Below are 19,654 nucleotides of genomic sequence, written 5' to 3' on the forward strand. Positions count from 1 at the left end.
CTGGCGTAATGGGATGGTGTGAGATAGAGGAAGGGGTTAATTGTTGGAAGGGGAGTCCTCTTTCAAGACAATCTCAGGTGATTTCTCAGGGGTTTCTTCAGTTTTGTGTCTCTTGGCTTCACTGAACACTGTTGGAGACTCAGATTTAGGGAGTTTCACTAAAAACCTGTCACGAGAAACTTGTTTCTGTCTGTTTCAAAATGTTTCTAAAGTGTGGCATTGTTTGTTCATTAGACAGGTCCACATTTCAGCTTGCTAGAGCTTCAACTGGGTGATACTTTCTCACAAGTTTTGAACTTCAACCCCTTTACCATACATTTCTTTTATCAGTGCAGGAGACACTTCTTCCCTCCCTCCTCCTCACCTGAAGATATTTCCTCCTCAGCCACCATCTGTTGCTGCTGCTTTTGAAGTTCCTGCAGCTCCTCTGTGCTGAGCTGGGCTCTGTGCTCCTCCACTAACTCTTTGGCATCTTCATCACTGACCTCCAGGCCCATGGACTTGCCCAGGGACATGACGTGCTCCACTGTTGGGCTACTACGATCATCCTCAGAGCCTTCAAAGTCCATTGGAGTTACAGCTTCTGGCCACAATTTCTTCCAGGCAGAGTTCATGGTCTTGTAAGAGACTTCACACCAGTGAAGATGAGGATGTCTCATCTGTAAGTGTAACACAGTAGAAGATATTAAAATGGTCCTTCCAGAACTCTCTGAGTGTCAGCTGAGTGCCCGAGGTTACTTCAAAATGCTTCTGGAAAAGGGCTTTCATATACCGTTTTTTGAAGTTGGAAGTGACCTGCTGGTCCAGGGGCTGGAGCAGATGAGTTGTGTTAGGAGGCAAAAACTTCACGGTTATGAAACTGAACTTACCCAGTAAGTCGTCCTCCAAGCCTGGAGGGTGAGCAGGAGCATGGTCCATAATTAACAAAGCCCTCAGAGGCAGTTCATTTTCTTCCAAATGTTTTTTCACAGGGGGCCCAAAACTTCATTCATCCACTCTATAAAGAACTGCCTTGTCACCCAAGCATTAGTATTGACCCTCCGCATCACACTTAACTTGCTTTTTATCCCATTCTCTCTCTTGAAAATGCATAGGTTTTCACTGTGATACACTAGTCAAGGCTTAAGCTTTAACTCCCCACTAGTATTCCCCCACATCAGCAGAACTGGCCTGTCCTTTGTGGGCTTGTGCCCTGGCAGTTCCTTCTCCTTTTGAGGGATGTAGCTTCTGTTAGGCATTTTCTTCCAGAACAAACCAGTCTCATTTCAATTAAACACTTGTTGGGGAACAAAACCCTCAGCCTCTACATACTCCCTGAACTCGGTGGCATAGCGTTCAGCAGCTTCTTTGTTGGCACTGGCTGCCTCTCCACACCTCACCACACCAGGAATGCCAGTCTCTTTTTAAATTTATCGAACCATCGCTGACTGGCTTTAAACACTTCAGTGCTCTCACCACTCATTCTGGGCTTGTCTTTGCACAGATCAGTGTGCAATTGCCTAGCTTTCTCCCAAATTATTGCCTCAGAAATGCTGTTGCCTGCTAACTGTTTTTCATTAATCCAGTTGTAAAGCAGTTTTTCAACTTCTTCCAATGTCTGTGGACATTGCTTACTCACAGACTTTCCACCTTTAGCAACACTCGCTGCTTTAGTCACTTCCTTATTTCTCACTATCATCATGGTCGTCATTCTCAGCATTTGAACAAACAGAAGAGCGATATCGGTCACACCTACACCACTCTCATACTTAGCTACAATCTGTTTTCTTTTTGATCATGGTTCTTATTAACTGACTTTTAAGCTTAGTGATATCAACTCTCAACCATTTTGCAACCCATGATTAACACTTAAAATGCACAGAAGTACAAGACAGTAACAACAAATATGTGGGGGGGTCTGCACTGTTTGTCAGCTACCCTGAGACTGATGTCAACCTCTGTTTCATTGCCAGAGAGGGGTGCTGAGTGGTGAGCAAGTGACAAGTGATGAAGCATTTTCTCTTCAGGGGCAGTGTCGTGACTCATACAAGTTCTAGCGAGTGTGATGAATCCGTAGCAAGTGCTAAGTGCTGCAGCATTGTTTTCTTATCAAAATACGACAGGTACAGGGTTTGCCGAGTTCTGAAGCCTACAAGTACTGAGGTATAGCTATAGTATTTATTTCCTGAGCTTATTATGGATACTGAGTTTATCCACATAAAGCACATTAAAACAGTGCTAGTCATATAATAAATAATTACTGGTAAGCTTGTGCTTCTCAATTGTGGGAGCCCATAAGAGTTGCCTGGGAAATTTGGAAAAATCCCTGAGGTCACACCATACTAAGGCCAATTAAATCATCATCTCTGGAGATGAGACACAAGCTTCCAGATTTTAAATGCAATCTTCCTACCCTGGTCAGTATGGCTTGGTTGGTTGGAGTGTCATCTTGTACACCAAAGGGTTGAGTTTGATTCTGGATCAGGACACAATCCTAGGTTGGGGGTTTCATAGCCTAGTCAGGGGCATGCAGGAGGCAGCCAATTAAAGTATCTTTTTTGCACCTCTCTCTCCCCCATGCCCGGCCCCTCCCCCCGCCTTTCCCCCTTTCCCTCAGCTATGGAACAGCCTCTCTGTTTTGTCACGTGCATTCACTTCCAAATGTCCTTGAAATCTCATCTACTTCTGTTTTCTCTGCTGCTTCCCCCCGCCCCCCACCAGATGCTTATGCTTTTTAAACATTATTTTATTGTCATTAGAGTGGAGTCTTGGGAAGAACATGTGATCACTCCTTTAAATGAACATATAATAGCTGTGCAACCTACATGAGGATAAAGTACCTGTGTATTTTAGCTTATGAGCATTTGATAATGTAGACAGTTTTTCTTAAGAAAAGCACCCTAATAATAGGTCCGTTTTAATCAGTAGAATGCCTTATTTTAAACAAACCTAGCTCTGGCTGGCATAGCTCAGTGGATTGAGCATGGGCTGCAAACCAAAGTGTCATAGGTTCGATTCCCAGTCAGGATACATGCCTGGTTTGCAGGCCATGACCCCCAGCAACCGCACATTGATGTTTCTCTCTCTCTCTCTCTCTCTCTTTCTTCCTCCCTTCCCTCTCTAAAAATAAATAAAAATCTTAAAAAAACACCCTAATTTAATAAGCTGACTTGTGCTTGAGCCTTAAGTTCTGTTTTTCTTCATTATGTGAGAATTTACTAGGAGAGTTTTAGTCAAGCTTGTCTTTTATCTATATTCTATATCAGAGGTGTCAAACTCATTTTCACGGGGGGCCACATGAGCCTCGAGGTTGCCTTCAAAGGACTGAATGTAATTTTAGGACTGTGTAAATGTAACTACTCCCTAATTAGGGGCAAGGAGCTCCCTGCTGCCCGCTGTGTAGAAACAAGGTGTGGGCCAGATTCTACCCAAGGGCCTCGTGTTTGCTACCTGTGACCTATATCATAATGACACTTGCATTGCTTGAGATTAGTTGAGTGGTTTTTATGATTCAAATGTTGACTAGTTCCAAGACTAGTTAAGTCATCATGCCTTTAATAGCATGAGCTCCATAGGAAGTTTATGACATGTTTCCTTTCCCAGATTAATTCCTTCTTACTAAGAAGTTCCTTTTCTTTTGAAAGTCTTCAGCCTTCACAAATTTTGGTGTTTATGAAAAACAGAGTCATTATATTAAACTATAAGTTTAAACCCTTTTCATTTTCAGTATGTGCCTTTTAAGTTTCCTATAAGCAATGCCAAGTATTTAAACTATTCTTTTCTTCTGGATAAAGACCTAAATGCAGAATAGAATTAAAGGGTTGCCATCTGTCCAAGGTACCAGTCATTTATATTGTGGAAGCTACACTGGAATGAGTTGGAAATGTGGTGCCAGGAAACCCAGGTTTCCATACTGACTCCATACATTTTGATGACATTATATATTCTTTTTAATTTTTATTCAATTACAGCTGTCTCCATTTATCCCCATTGTTCTCCCCTGTCCTGCCCATCACCCCTGCCCCACATTTCATACTCCCCACCCTTGTCCTTGTTGTGGGTCTTTTATACATGTTCCTTGACTTAACCCTTTCCCTTGTTTCCCCCATTATCTCCCTCTCCCCTCCACTCTGGTCACTGTCAGTTTGTTCTTTATTTCCATGTCTCTGGTTCTATTTGACTTCTTGTTTGTTTTGTTGATTAGGTTCCATGTATAGGTAAGATCATATGGTATTTGTCTTTCACCTCCTGGCTTATTTCACTTAGCATTATGCTCTCTAGTTCCATCCATGCTATCCTGAAGGGTAGGAGTTCCTTTTTTTCTGCTGTGTAGTATTCCATTGTGTAAATGTACCATAGTTTTTGGATCCACTCATTTACTGATGGACATTTAGGCTGTTTCTAGCACTTGGCGATTGTAAATTGTACTGCTATGAACATTGGGGTTCATAGGTTTTTGTGAGTTGGTGTTTTCAAGATTCTAAGGGTATAATGCCAGCAGTGGAATTGCCAGGTCATATTTTCATGACATGTTAGTTGGTTCTGCTTCCTTTAGATTCACATGACAGGAAAAACTTTACTCGTGTTTGTAACATTATATGATCTCTAAGATTGTAGATCCTGATAACTAGATAATCTTTTGAGTGCTGAGTACATATATAAACCTTTATTTTCCTCATAACTGCCTTTCATGCTATGAGATAGTTTTGAGTAGTGAGATTATGCAAATTTTAAGGAGAAGGACTGACTGGGCAAAATTATTTTGAATTAGAACAAGTGGTTTTGAAGTGTGTGTGTGAATGTAACTTTGTTGAAGACTTTCATCTACTGTTCTCTCTTCAGTTCTCTATTCATGATGGCTTATACCTTTAAAATTCTTTTATTGTCATTTTAGTGAGGCATTAGGAGGAAAAGTAGATAAACTTATCTTTAACTGTAAGTTCTCCTCTGACTTTTCTTATACTTGATTTTAAAGCCAACGGAATTTCCTTGTAACAGCTTTATTGAGATATAATTTACACACCATAAAATTGACCCTTTTAAAGTGTACAATTCAGTGGTTTTTAGTGTATTCACAGAGTGCAACCATCACCACTATCTGGTTTTAGAACATTTTTATAACTGAAGAAACTAACTGGAGCCTATTAGCAGACACTCCCTGTTCCTTTCTTCTCCTCCCTTTTCTCCCTCCACTTCCCCGAGCCCTAAGCAAACACTAATCTTCTTTCTATCCATATAGATTTGTTTATTATGGATATTTCATGTAAATGGAATCACATGTGTGGTTTTTTGTGACTGACTTCTTTTACTTAGCATAAGTTACCAAGTTCATTCATGTTGGAACATATATCAGGACTAACTGCTTTTTTATGGCTGGTTAACATTCCATTGTATGACTGTGCCACACTTCCTTCATTCATTCATTGATAGAATTTGGGTTGTTTTATTAATTTTTAAAAAGATTTATTTTTTTAATTTAAATTGTTCAAGTACAGTTTTCTGCCTTTTACTCCCATCCCAGCCCTTCCCACCTCCCTCCCATTTCCACCCCCCGCCCTTGTTTTTGTCCATGGGTCCTTTATACTTGTTCCTGCAATTATTTTTATTTTAAATTATTTTATTGTTCAATTAGAGTTGTCTACATTTACCCTCCACTGCTCCCCACCCCCAGCCATCCCTACCTCCCTCCCTTGCTTCCACCCCACCCTTGGTTTTGTCCATGTGTCCTTTATAGTTGTTCCTGAAAACCCTTACCCCCACTGTCCCCTCCCATTTCCCTTCTGGTTACTGTGAGATTGTTCTTAATTTCAATGTCTCTGGTTATATTTTGCTTGCTTGTTTGTTTTGTTGATTAGGTTCCAGTCAAAGGTGAGATCATATAGATGCCACCAAAAAACTACTCGACCTAATAAGTGAATTTGGTAAAACAGTGGGGTACAAAGTCAGTATTCAGAAATCAAAGGCATTTTTGTACACCAACAATGAAATGTCAGAAACAGAAATCAGGAAAAAAATCCCATTCGATATAACAACAAGAAAAATAAAGTACCTGGGAATAAGCCTAGCCAAGGAGGTAAACGACCTGTACTCAGAAAACTACACAACACTGAAGAAAGAAATGAAGGAAGCCACAAACAAATGGAAGCCTGTACCGTGCTTATGGATTGGAAGAATTAATATCATTGAAATGTCCATACTACCCAAAGCAATTTACAGATTTAATGCAATCCCTATTAAAGTACCAATGACATATTTCACAGATATAGAACAAACATTTCAAATATTTATATGGAACCATAAATGACCCCGAATTTGGGTTGTTTTAAAACCTTTTGATTATTATGAATAATTCTGTTATGAGCACATATTTACAAGTTCCTCCATGGGCATAACCTCTTGACTACGAATAATGCTGTACAACAGTTATGAACACTTACATACGAATTCTTATATGGACATATGTTTAGTTTGTCCTGGATATCTATCCTCCTAGGAGTAGATTTGCTGGTTTAAATGGTGACTTTATGTTTAACATTTTAAGGAACAATTCTCCAAGGTAATTGGACTATTTTAGATTTCCATCAGCAATGAATGAAAGTTTTAATTTGTCTGCATTCCCTGCCAACAACTGTTATTGTCTGTGTTTTTTATTTTAGTCATCCTCTTTCTTTTTAAAGATTTTATTTTTACAGGGAGGGGAAGGGAGGGAGAGAAACATCAATGTGGGGTTGCCTCATGCACCCCCTATTGAGGACCTGGCCCACAACCCAGGAACTGAACCTGTGATGCTTTTGTTCTCAGGCTGGCACTCAATCCACTAAGCCACACCAGCCAGGGCTACTCATCCTCTTAAGATAGGCAGTAGAAGTTTGTAATAGCAGGAAGACTATGGGCTTGAAGGGCAAAAACAGTGAGGAGACCAAGCCCCTTCAAGGCCAAGAGATAATGTCTGTTAGGGATTTTTGGAGCAAACTGTGAACTGAGTGAAATCCTCAGTAAATTCTGCATTTTTCACTAGTGCTTTTATGTGATGAGTATCTTATTTGTATTTAGCTGGAAGAGAGAGAACAGCCAACAAATGATTATTTAAAAAGGTATCCAACTTGTATTAATAGAAAGTCAACTCACATAAAATAAATATTGAAAATTTGCTTCAAGAGTATCAATTTGAAGGGATGTCAAATGATTAGCTTGCTAGCCACCTTTAACTCTGCCCTAATTTCATTAATCTGTGTTGTAAATACCTACTCTTGCTGAACCTATGCACATAATCAGTTTTTACATTGAGTCCATGAACAAATTTGAAGACTTAAGGGAGAAGGAAGACACACCCAAAACAGATTTAAATAACTCTGGGCTTAGCTGTAGGCTTTATGATTTAACGCAGGACACCAAATCTTACAGTTTGAGTAGTAGTGCCAGCTGAATCCTGTGGCAGAGAGTAAGGTGGTATAGAGGTAGTGTGATTTCCATATTAACTATGTATTTACTGTAATTACATATTTATTGTCCTTTTACTACTTAATATAGCACTAGATTCATGGGGAAAGCCAAGTTTTATTTCTCTGAGATATTGCTATGTTGTTCAAGATCAGCATGTAATATTGTCAGAGGTCCCCCTTTATAGATGCTATTATTGTTTTTTTCTATTCTCCAGTGTACTGACATCCATGTAAACAGGTCTTGCAGCTGACAGGTACTTGTCTAACAGCTAGCCTAGATGTGATCTTTCAATTTGGAAATTTAGATAGGCTATTTTACATGTTTTTTATATTTTATTTATGCCACCTATTTCCACTGACAGGCATACAGCACTCAGTTTAAACACCCACAGAACAGATTAGCTGACCTACTATTTAGGTATCATCAGCAGTTATTTTTTTGTTATTAGACTGAAATGTAAAGTATCACCAATTATTTGTTCTGCCTGTAACATGACATTTCATTTTGAGAGCAGAAGTTCAGTATAGATACTAGCTAATTGGGCAATAAACACACCTCTGTGCTGCAGAATCTAATCAGAATGATAAGATTTGTAATGTCATTAACAATGTCTAAGAATATACTATAATTTTTATTAGTTACTTTATCATCTTGCCCTTTGAGAAATTTGTGTGAGGTCTTTGAGAAAGAACTTTGTCATGGGCAAGGGTTGCAAGACAGCTGTAAAAATGTAGCCTCTCCTTTTACATAGAAAAATATCAGTTCCATTAATCATAAGATTTAATTATGTACATAAGCTTTTTGTTACTCTCAAGTGATTCTACTTGTGGACACAGAAATAAAATCTTGTCTAATCCAGTGTAGTTGACATTTTGTGATTCTTTTTCCGATTCTTCTGTAAAAGCATATATAGAAAGAAATATAACTTAGGTTCTTTTTATTCTCACGTATTTTATAAAACATGTTGTGCCCAGACCTTCCTGTAGGCTTTTATTAAAATGTTGTCCCCACATACACCCCAGGGCCTAAGAAGTTATAATGAACTAGGATTCCCATCCCCTACTACTCATTAGTTTTATTTATTTGTTGATTCAGATATCAATGTATGAGACAGATTTCTTTGTGCTCTGTAATAATGACAGTAACAACATTTAATTTTCTTGGAGCACATTGATCAAATTGTGTGTTCTGAGGTCAGACTGCTTGGATTTGAACTGCAGGTCAACTACGTACCATAATAGTTGTGTGAACTTGGACAGCTTAATTCATCTCTCTTTTAGTCATCTGTAACTGGGGTGTATTTGAGTCCTGTTGCTTCTTTGAAAGATTACCACAAACTTAGTGGCTTAAAACAGCGTAAATGTATTATCTCACTACTCTGTGAGAGATGTGGAGGCTCAGCTGGTTTCTCCACTCCAGGTCTCACAAGGCTGGAATCAGGGTCTGCGTCAGCCGCAGTTCTTGTCCCACCAGGCTCATCCAAGTCGTGGGCAGTTTTCAGTTCTGAGGGTTGGAGGGCAGAGGTCCCTGTTTTCTTGCTGGCTTCTTCTCAGTGTCTAGAGGCCATCCACATTCTTGTGTTTATGACCTCTCTTCAGCTCCAAGGTCAGCAACAGCTCTTTGTTCTGTCTAAGAGATTAGCAAGTTTTCATACATCCTTTGTGAGGCTTAATAAGGAAATAAAAAGCTACTTCAATAAATCTGGCACCATGAGGCTAAATATTTTGCTACTCTTAATGACTGACCTTCTTATGACTCTGAGATAGATACATCATGGCAGAGATTAGCATTTCGCCAGTTGTTTAATTTTTTTCTCCTTGAGGCTAAGTTGGTAAGTACAGCATAACTTCACGGTCATTGAAAAGTCAAAGCATGTGACAAGCACTAGGATAAATGTCCAGATTAGAGTTAGGTGGCTTCACATGACATAGATCCAACATTACTGATTATGATCATAATCTTTTTTAATGACAGCAAATATTTATCACCTGATTCGATGCTTGCTACTCTAGAACGAAAGTTTTTATGGTACAGTCTTCTTTAAGGGCTGAGTAATTTTTCTTTGTACCCTGTGTATATACAATGCTAGTTGAATGTTTGTGTCTTTGCTTGAAAAATGGGTCAAATTTAGCTAAGAGTGAATGACATCTTTCTAGAAAATTAGAATAATGTCAAGTGGCACTTTTCCCTAATGGATAAAGTTAGGTCCTGTCCTAGCAAAAGGTTGATGTCATGGAATATGATGACTATTTCAATAATTAAACATTATTCCATCTGCAGAATTTTCTTAAACCTTTCAGACTCATGAATTAAAACACATCCTAATTTTTATTCCAATTAAACAAAGAACCTCAAAGCACAAAAGGTTAAAATTTTAAACCAGCTGCAGAGGTTCATTTTACTTCCATTTCTGAGGCCCTTGTAGAATTCCATTGCTGAGTATCCTTACCCTCCTACCATCAAATAACCCTTTTCTTATCATTTAAATAACTCTCTGCAACCCCATTAACACTTTGAACCAGCTAGTTCTTTAAATAGACTAAATTACTCCACATTTCTTTAAGATATATTCCAGATATAGATATCTCTTTATTCCTATAGTATTTTGTTTTACTATCTTAAAAGGTGTGTTAAGTTTCTATCAATATGTTGAAACTATTTCTTAATCATTTTTATATGCAAGGAAGGTATCAAAGAAATTTAAAAGATATTTAAAACTCAGCCTTCAACTCTGATCTTATATTTGCCAGTTTGTGGATATTTTTATTTTAACTGTAACTGCCTCCAAACATCAGATCCATTCTCAGAAAGGCCTCCTGACAGTCCCTACCCCTCTCGCCATCCCCCTAGCCCTATAATTTATGGTTTAATGTCTCACCCACTAAACTATTAGCCCCACGAAAGCAGGGGTTTGTTTTGTTTACTGCTGCATCACAAAAGCATAGAATTATGCCTGGCCTAGAATAAATCACTCAATAAATATTTTGTGACTTATTATTTCATACATGTATTTTATATACATAAAACAACTCACATACATAGAACAAACAAGACACATTTAAACTGTATTTAGAATCTGCCCATGTCTCACCAACTCACCACTATCAAGCTGGCCCAGGGCCAAGCAGCTTTTCTCTTATGGCCTGTTGCACTAGTCTGTCTGCCTGCTTTCAACTTTGCCCCTTAAAGTCTAGATTCAGCACAGCAGCCAGACCGGTCCTTTAAAGTCAGATCTCCCAACAGCTGAAAACCTTCACTCTGGAGAAAACAAAAGGCCATGGATTAAAATAAGACTGTGATGACCTGCCCTAGTCCTCCCTCATACTGTCTCCTGATTTTATTTCTTGCCACTCCCACCCCCAAGACCCCTCAAGGGTCTGGCACTTTCTGTTTCCACTGCTTAGAATGCACTCCCTTTCCTTCAGCTCTCTGCTCAGTTGTCATCATGTTACAGAGGCCTTCCTTGACCCATGACTGTTAAATGAAGTTACAGCTGCCCCCCCTGCATAACTGCCTCATTTCCCCTTACCCTGCTTTATATTTTTTCATAGCATTTATGTTACTAATTGGTAATTGGTCTGTCTCTTCTTGATTTGAATGTTTCATAAAAGCATGAAGTTTCTTTTGTTCAGTGTCATGTCTTTAGTGTTAAACAATGTCAGACACCTAGAAAGTATGTGATAAATATTAAAGATAGTGTGCGGTAATGCACATTATGAATTCATATGTACAAAAATAGAAACATTGCCAATTCTTTTGATAATGTGAAAACTTGAGGGAGCCATCATAATTACCAATATAAATGCAAGAACATGAATGAATATGGCAGTGTTTATTATATTTAGGCATTAGCAAATCAAAAGATAATGAAAGTAATAATGAAGTAATTATTGTGAACTTTGTTTCTCCCAAGCATGAGTAAACATTCTTGGGCATTCTTCTGCAGTTCTTCTGGGAAGGAGGTGAGCCGTGCTTGCTCCCTCCTGTGGGAAGGCTTGCTGTGAGACTGCTGCGGGCTGGCAGTAATGGTGATGTTTACCACATATTTCTGGAAAGGCAGAAATTCTCAGATTTCAGATTCTCAGTACATTAATATATAATCAATCAGTATGAAGACGTGAGGAGAAATGCCATGCTGATAAACTAAGGTCTTTACTGCACTGTCAGTATATTTAAATAAAGATTTAGGAGGTAAATTATGACTGTTTAAAATTCAAATGTGGTATGCAGTTGTCAAAACCACTGAAGTAGAGTACCCCCAGCATACTCGCCCAATGAGTGACTCGGTGAATCTATCTTCCGTCAGAGGAAATGGAAGCACTTTGACATAAAATGAGATCAATATAAGCCATAGTTTCCTCAATTACTTTTGCTTTTTGAGAACATATTTAGTGATTCTTCCATTCATGCACAAAAGATTTAATGTTATTTTGTTAATAAGCTTGAGGTTCTCTGAATAGATCTGTCTCCCTTCCCATTATTTGTCCATTTTATTTCCTGGGAATATTATTTATTATATCTCAAAAATTGGACGTAAATGATAAAAGTGCTGTATTTTTTCAAAGATGTCATTGTCATAAAGTCATAGCCATTTGAGAATTTATTTTATTTGACATGATGTCTTCACACCCAAGGGTTTGTGGTTTCATTTCAGAGACAGAGGGCCTGCAGCCCCTTATCAAGGCTGTTGGAATGCTGTTGCTTGTACCCTTACATGGTGGGAGTTAAACCATAATTTTATATATTTTTAATTTTATTTTTTAAATATTTACAGATATTTAATCTTAACTTTTATTGTTCCTATAGAATTTTCATATAGGGGTTAATTTGTTCTTTGAAAAACAGTATGGCCTTATTTGTAAACTTGTATTTTCATACAATGACCCAGCAATTTCACTCTTTGATATACATCTAAGATACACTGCTGTGCATGTACACCAGGAGATGTGCACAAGAATGATCCCCACAGCACTGTCCCCAGGAAAAACCTGGAAACAATCCAGATACCCATGGACAGGGGAGTGGATAAACTGCGGTAAAGTCAGAATGGAATATTATACAGTGAATGAACTTATAACACGAATTGACAGCTTCTTGTGACAATGTGAATGAAAGAGCAATAAATTGGTTGCAGCGATAACTTTTTATAAGTTAAAGACAAGTTAAAGAAAACTCAAACACAATGGAAGCAGGAGAATGATAAGCAAAGAAGTCAGGATGGTGTAAAATGCAATTTTAAACAAAGAAAATACACCCATAAAAACATCCAGACTCACTTTGGATTAGTCACTTTAAAAAAAAAAGACAAAATAAAATTACATTTTTTCCTCATAGTTATTTATCTTTATAATATACAATATTAGAAATAGGTAGTCTTTAATTAGTTTATAATCACCTTGAAACTTAATTATTTCCCTTTCTTATTGCTAGTCAGATAAATCTTGACTCTTCTAGTGAAGATCATTGTGCAGTGGGAAATAAAGCCATCAAAAGCAACGTACCGCATGGATTATCATATGATTTACTTTTTAAAAGTAATCTAATATGAAAAACTTCTAATATCAAGAAATTTATCTTACCTTAAAAACTATATACTTTATTGGATCACATCATGATCAGTAAGAAATAACAATTCTAATTATAAATAATGTTCTCCAAAAGAAGACTGGACTTGGAGCCGCGAACACACAGTACAGGGTACAGATGATGTCCTGCAGGCTTGTGCACCTGAAACCTGTGTAATTTTGTCAACCAATGTCACCCCAATAAATTGGATAAAAAACAAAACATAAATTTTAAAAAATATAGAATTGTTTTGGAGAACATCCTGACAACATTGAAATCTACACATTTTTGACATTGCTATTTTGCACTGCATCACTTTCTCTAACATTCATGGAGAGGAAATGGGCACATACTAAAAGTCATTCATTAAAACCTCAGTGTGCTCATAAAACCAAATCAATGGAGGTAAAATAAAAGGAGTTATTATTACTTACATAGCATTTAGTATGTGTTAGCCACTCTGTTTACTTTACTGTAATTTACTTTACAACTGTAAATTCATTTAATCTCCATCACAACTCTATGAGATAGTTAATGTTAACATTTACAAGTAAGGAAACAAAATTTGGTGAAGTGTCTAAAATCACACAGATAGAGTAGTTGCCCCATATTCGTGGGGATTATGTTCCAAGAACCCCAGTGCATGCCTAAAACTGCAGATAGTACCAAGCCCTATGTATACTCTGTTTTTTTCCTATACACACATACCTATGGTAAAGTTTAATTTATAAATTAAGCACAGTAAGATATTAACAATAGGAATAACTAATAATAAAATAGAATAATTATAACAATACATTGTAATAAAAGTTTTGTGAGCGTGGTTTCTCTCTCTCCAGTGATATTTATATTTTCCAGTCCAAACTTATTTCTGAATCTTTACAATCATTCCTTACTTGCAGTAAATGGCTTAGTGTCACTCATTTTGGGGGATTCCCTGCTAAAGTCTCTGTATAGGCTCCATGCTTTTTGGCGCAACACATTGTTGTCCACTGGAACACATTTGCTGTCTGTGTCTTCTACCCACAAATTTAATGCCTTTTCTGTCTTAACTAAGCTCTTATTATACATTATGGCCATAACTTTTGCAGTTTGAGGTGTGACAGGAAAGCTAGCATTAATCCTTTTTTCCTTCTTTACAATTTCAGGAATAAAAAATTCATTCTTACCATAGATCTTTGCAACCTCAGTATAGGATTTTTCTGCTTTTCTTAAGTCAAGAACTTTTATCTTTTCACTTAAAGGTAACTCTTCATTGCTTCTCTTTGGCATATCCAAATTGCCAGCATCATTACTCTTGTGCTTTGGGGCCATTCTTAAATAAAATAAGAGTGACATGGACACAAGCACTGTGATGCCATGACAGTGGATCTGATAACCAGAGACTACTAAGCAAGTAACTGGCAGGGAGCACCTGCAGCGTGGAGATGCTGGACAAAGGGATGATTCATGTCCTGGGTGGGATGCTGTGTGAAGGCACAAGATTTCATCACACTACTCAGAATGGCGTACAATTTAAGAGTTAGGAATTGTTTGTTTCTGGAATTTTCCATCTAATATTTTGGGACTGCAGTTGACTTCTGATAACTAAAACTGTAGAAAGTAAAAGAGCAGGTAAGGAGGGACTTCTGTAGCAGGTGGCAGAACCAGGATCCTAACCCAGGAAGTGACTGCTGAGCCTGGTTGGTATCTCGTGCTCTGCAGCACATCAGTGGCACTTTATGTGACTTTCTGATTTTCACTTCTTGCAGTGACATTATTTTATGCATATATTTTGTAACACTGACTAATCATCTTCTGTTGCATCTCATTTGCCTCACTTTTCTGTTTCTTATTCACTTGCCTGGGAGAAGCTGCTGACCTATCTAAATTAAACCAATGTGTATTAATTTTGACTGGATGGTTTTCATTCCCTGAGACATCCGTCTAAATGATGGATTGTGATTCTTCCCAAAGCAGCTTTATTGTGTTTAAATATTGACAAAACAATAAATCCTTGAGATTTGAGGGGAACTTTTCATAAGTCTGCCTTAAATTTTGGAACGTTGTTAGATATTTGGGCTGTGTACGAGATTATTAGGCTTTTGTATGAGATGCATCTGTCAAGTTCTAAACTCTGATGTTTTAGAGATTATCAAGCTATATAGAAATTACAATTTTTCCATCAGTTTCCTTTGTATACAGATTCCTGATCACTAAGTTTAGTGTCACTCTTGGTAACTCAGGAAGGTCTCTTACATCAAATTTTATTCAAATAAAAGATTTTTGTTTTTAACTAACTTACAGACAATAATCAAATGGAAAATTCCACTATGGATAAAAAACCGTACTGTTATGTTGATTTAGGACAAGATAACAAAAAAAGAATCCATTGTATGCAGATAATAAAGCTCATGATTTTCAGGATATCTGAATAAGTTAGGAATTCTTTAACATTAAAAAAAGTTAAATGCATAAGGAGCATAGAAAAGGCAAAAATGCCTCTTCTTTGATGGTCTCATTCTTTAGGAATTTTTGTCTGAACAAACTGTTATAACTTAATATAGCTGTGTACTTTTGTTATTGTTACTGTGAAATATGCCTGAGAATATTTTTTACTTTTCTTTTCAGATGACAGAAATGATGCTCAGGAGAGCTGCTTAAGAGACTTACTAAAAGAGCTGCCGGACACGCACTACTGCCTCCTCAAGTACCTGTGCCAGTTCTTGACAAAAGTAGCCAAACACCATGTGCAGAATCGCATGAATGTTCATAATCTTGCCACTGTGTTTGGACCCAATTGCTTTCAGTAAGTTATGGAGTTTTGCCTTTAATATTATCACATACTCCTTTTCTTTTTAGGACTGCCTGAAATTACTGGAATGTAGACACGTATTTCAGACTGAAATGTCAACCAATTTATGTTGAAGTTCCATGCTCTTTGACCTTTGTCTTGTTTTTGTCCCAGTGTCGAAGAAAGCAAATACCTTCTTATGAAATCATAATTTTTTATATTTTAAACAACCTTATTTAAAATTCTGGAAATAAGTTTTACTTTCACCAAAAAAGGCATTAAAGAAATTGAATCTGAGACTTTGATTAGCAGAAAGGGAAGGAATATGATGTAGTGTACAATTTTCTTAATAATGATAAATTTTAAAACATTGCTACTGGATGGAAAATTGCAAGCAGAATATGTCAGTGATGGAAAAAAATGTAACCTCAGCTACATTTATTTATTTTCTAGGGACAAACTAGACTAGAAATAAACTAGTTCTGTAGTCAGTGCTATATCACTAGTCACAGAAACTTTTGTAAAGCTTTAAATGTTATTTTCTCTGTTATTGCTTAAAGCTCTTTAATGTATAACACATGATCTTGCAATTCAGGGACTTTGCTTTTAACTCTCCCATTAACCTTAGCTGATATCAAATACATCTCTTCAAGTTATAAGGAGAGAGAAAGAGAGTATACTCACACTTTATCTTTTAAAGATTTTATTTATTTATTTTTAAAGAGCAGGAAAGGGAGGGAGAAAGAGAGGGAGAGAAACATCAATGTGAGGTTGCCTCTCACACACCCCCCCACTGGGGACCTGGCCTGTAACCCAGACACATGGGAATTGAATTGGTGACCCTTTGGTTTGCAGGCTGGCCCCCAATCCACTGAGCTACACCAGCCAGGGTTCACTTTAAAAGCTCTCAAATATTCTCAGGAAGTTTTTTTTTTTAATGGTGTATCTGCTTTTCCACTCCATTAACCTACAAACCCATGCAACTGCCCAGAACTACTAATTTTACAGTCCTGAGAATGACTATCTAAATACAGACTCTGGCCTACAGCCTAGTGGCTGCAGGGTTCCAGGACACCTGCAGCCACTTGGGGAGACGTTTCACCTCAGTAATGATCCCCATTGTAACCTCAGAGATTGAAATTTCAAATAATGCCGTTTCATAGGCTATGTTAGGATCTCATGAATAAATATTTTAAACACAGACTCCATTAATTTCTTCTCTTATTCAGGAGCTCTGTGGTAGTAAAAAAGCTCTATTTCTTTTTTACTTCTATCTGCAGAGTCAATTTTGTTTGATACCTTATATATAAGAAATAAAAGTAAGTAGAAAACGACTCGGCAGTTTTGAAACCCTAGATTCTGGAAGAGGTTAAAATGAATTTATAAATAGAATGCTTATTTAATAACACACAAATGCATACCTCACTGCTAACTTACTGGCTTAGGCCAGATCTGCAATTCTTGATAACCTTCATTTAGTCAAAATATCAAATAAGTGATGAGTTTTTATTGTGGAATCTGGTAATTATTATAGCTTAACCTTTCATTATGGTAAAATATGCATAACAAAATTTACCATTTTGACCATTTTAAGTGTATAGTTCAGTGGCATTAAGTACATTCCTATTGTTGTGATCATTAATTGGTTTGTATTTTTAAACTTATGGATATAGAAGTCACTACCACATTCCTTCTCATTGAAATACAGTATGATACTTGTAACAGAGAGTGTTTAATGAGCACTTACCAAGTACTGTATTGTCTCAATTGACTCTAAAGAGGCAGAAGTGTTATTTTGTCCTTGAAGTTCCTCTAGCTAGGTCAAGAAAAAGTAGACATGTCAACTCTAGTGACCAGAGTTAGACCATATATGCTATAAAGATAATCAATGACAAGATGACATTCAAGGATAAATCTCACCGTAAACCACTTAAAAGACGAAGGAAATACTTTTCTCAATAACTAAGGTGAATACATTGTATAGTCAACAGATGAGGAAGATTTATTTCTAAGAGGCAAGGGAACATCCTCATGACATAATGATTATTTTTGGAAGAATATGAAATGTTAAATACAAAATATTGTCTATGAAGTATATGATCATAAAATGAAAAGAAATACACCAACATATGATTGTTTGGTGGTGTGGTTGCTGGGCTTCTTGATGACTCTTAACCTTAATGACAAGGTTTTCAATATGTACATCTAGTTATAGGCTTATAAATTTAGGTGATCATGTAATATCATAAAATATTCAAACAATATACAGGTATGTAGAATAAATATAAAGTATCCTCCATTAATCCCTCCCATTCCAACCTTTCCTCCCTGGAGATAAAATCAGCAGGTGTGTATCCTTCCAGCCTTCTTTCTGAACATAGCCATAAATCTATTTTTAAAAATAGATTCAAGGTCCGTATATTATGAAGCTTGATTGTTTTTATGGTAGCATTTGAACTTTTAATATCAGCATATTTATTATATACCTTATTCTTTAAAAGTAGTGAAGAGTGTGACTTTGCTCTAGTTTTTTGTTTGTTTGTTTGGTTTTTTTTTAAGATTTTATTTATTTATTTTTAGGGAGGGAAGGGAGAGAGAGAGAGAGAGAGAGAGAGGGAGAGAAACACCAATGTGCGGTTGCTGGGGGTTATGGCCTGCAACCCAGGAATGTACCCTGGCTGGGAATCGAACCTGGGACACTTTGGTTCCCAGCCCGCGCTCAATCCACTGAGCTACGCCAGCCAGGGCGTCGACTTTGCTCTAGTTTAACCATACCTGTATTGATGAGTGCTGAGGTTGTTGTCATTTTTAAAAAATTAAAACAGATTTGCAGTGTATGGTGCCACATGGGTGCTAGAAATATTGGGGGGAACACTTTGTAAGGCGTAGGATTGTCTAACTACTATGCTGTACACCTGAAACCAGCACAAAATAATATGAAAAGTAAATTAATTGAAAAAGAAAAACCTAGTCACCAATAAAAAATGGTTTAAGAAAAAAATAGTTGCGGTGAACATCTTGAGTGTGACTCTTTATGCACATCTGCAACTATTTCTTTACTAGTAGTGACATTACTCAGCCCAAGGGTTTACACATTTTATAATACACTATGGCAAAGTTATAGTAATGTTTTTATAATATAAAACACCGTAATAGGTATTTTTCTATGAAAAATTAAACTTTAGACTGTAAGCTATATATATTCTATATGATCTTCTTTCCTAAGGAAATACATAATATCTCAGTTTCTAAAATAAGTAAAAACCTCCTAAAGAATACTGTTATTCTTAGAGATTAGCAGGAACTGCTTCCCAAAAGGTTTGGTAGTTATTAAAATGGGTATTGGATTTTAGTTGTTTGATTAGCATGACAAAAGAAAATGAGTGTAGTCCTTATTTTGCCTCTGGTAAGTTTGACCTTCTTTGTTACTTATTTTTCTGTTACATTTTCTATGAAATACGACCTACAAAGTTTGCTTTGAAGCTTAAGCAAGACCATAAGAGAAATCTTGGCGCATAGTAGACAACTGCTAAAGCAGTGTTAGAATACCTCTGCACTTAACTAAATACATGTGTAATTGCATAAGGAGGCCAGGTCTTATGGATTCAGCCCCTCACATCACTTAATGAACTGGGCTCCTTAGAAACATGAGGTGGCAGATGGGACATTCTTCTTACCTCAGTTGTCTTAGTTTTCACTTCCTTCTTACATATAGTGCAAGATTCTTACAGTATTATATGTGCTTTTTAATACCAAAAGAAAAAATAGTTCTTGTCCAATAAAACTTCTAAATACAAACCAACTTCTTTAATTTAGTACTTGTAACAGACACAAATGTTATGACTTCTTCAGATTGCCTTGGCACTACCCACCTCCCAGATTCATCTGCCACCA

At 37.0% G+C, this 19,654-nt stretch overlaps 1 protein-coding gene and 1 long non-coding RNA gene across 9 annotated transcripts in view; one reads left to right on the plus strand and one right to left on the minus strand.

Moving 5' to 3' along the window:
- The window catches only part of FAM13A (family with sequence similarity 13 member A), a 275,554-nt gene that overhangs the window by 39,634 nt on the left and 216,266 nt on the right, over window positions 1-19,654 (plus strand). For 7 of the 8 annotated variants that reach the window (XM_036026552.1, XM_036026543.1, XM_028505893.2 and 4 more), the window contains exon 4: window positions 15,598-15,775. The exons of the other annotated variant lie outside the window; for it this stretch is intronic. In XM_036026552.1, coding sequence (XP_035882445.1) covers window positions 15,598-15,775 — 178 coding nt within the window. The remainder of the gene's footprint in view (window positions 1-15,597; window positions 15,776-19,654) is intronic. 8 annotated transcript variants of the gene reach the window in all.
- LOC118500752 lies at window positions 17,585-18,715 on the minus strand. Its single transcript, XR_004903339.1, has 2 exons — window positions 18,515-18,715; window positions 17,585-18,276 (listed from the first exon to the last, which is right to left on the minus strand). It is a non-coding gene; the product is annotated as an uncharacterized LOC118500752 (long non-coding RNA).

This window comes from Phyllostomus discolor, chromosome 1 (genome assembly GCF_004126475.2).
Source record: "Phyllostomus discolor isolate MPI-MPIP mPhyDis1 chromosome 1, mPhyDis1.pri.v3, whole genome shotgun sequence".
Taxonomy (NCBI): Eukaryota; Metazoa; Chordata; class Mammalia; order Chiroptera; family Phyllostomidae; genus Phyllostomus; species Phyllostomus discolor.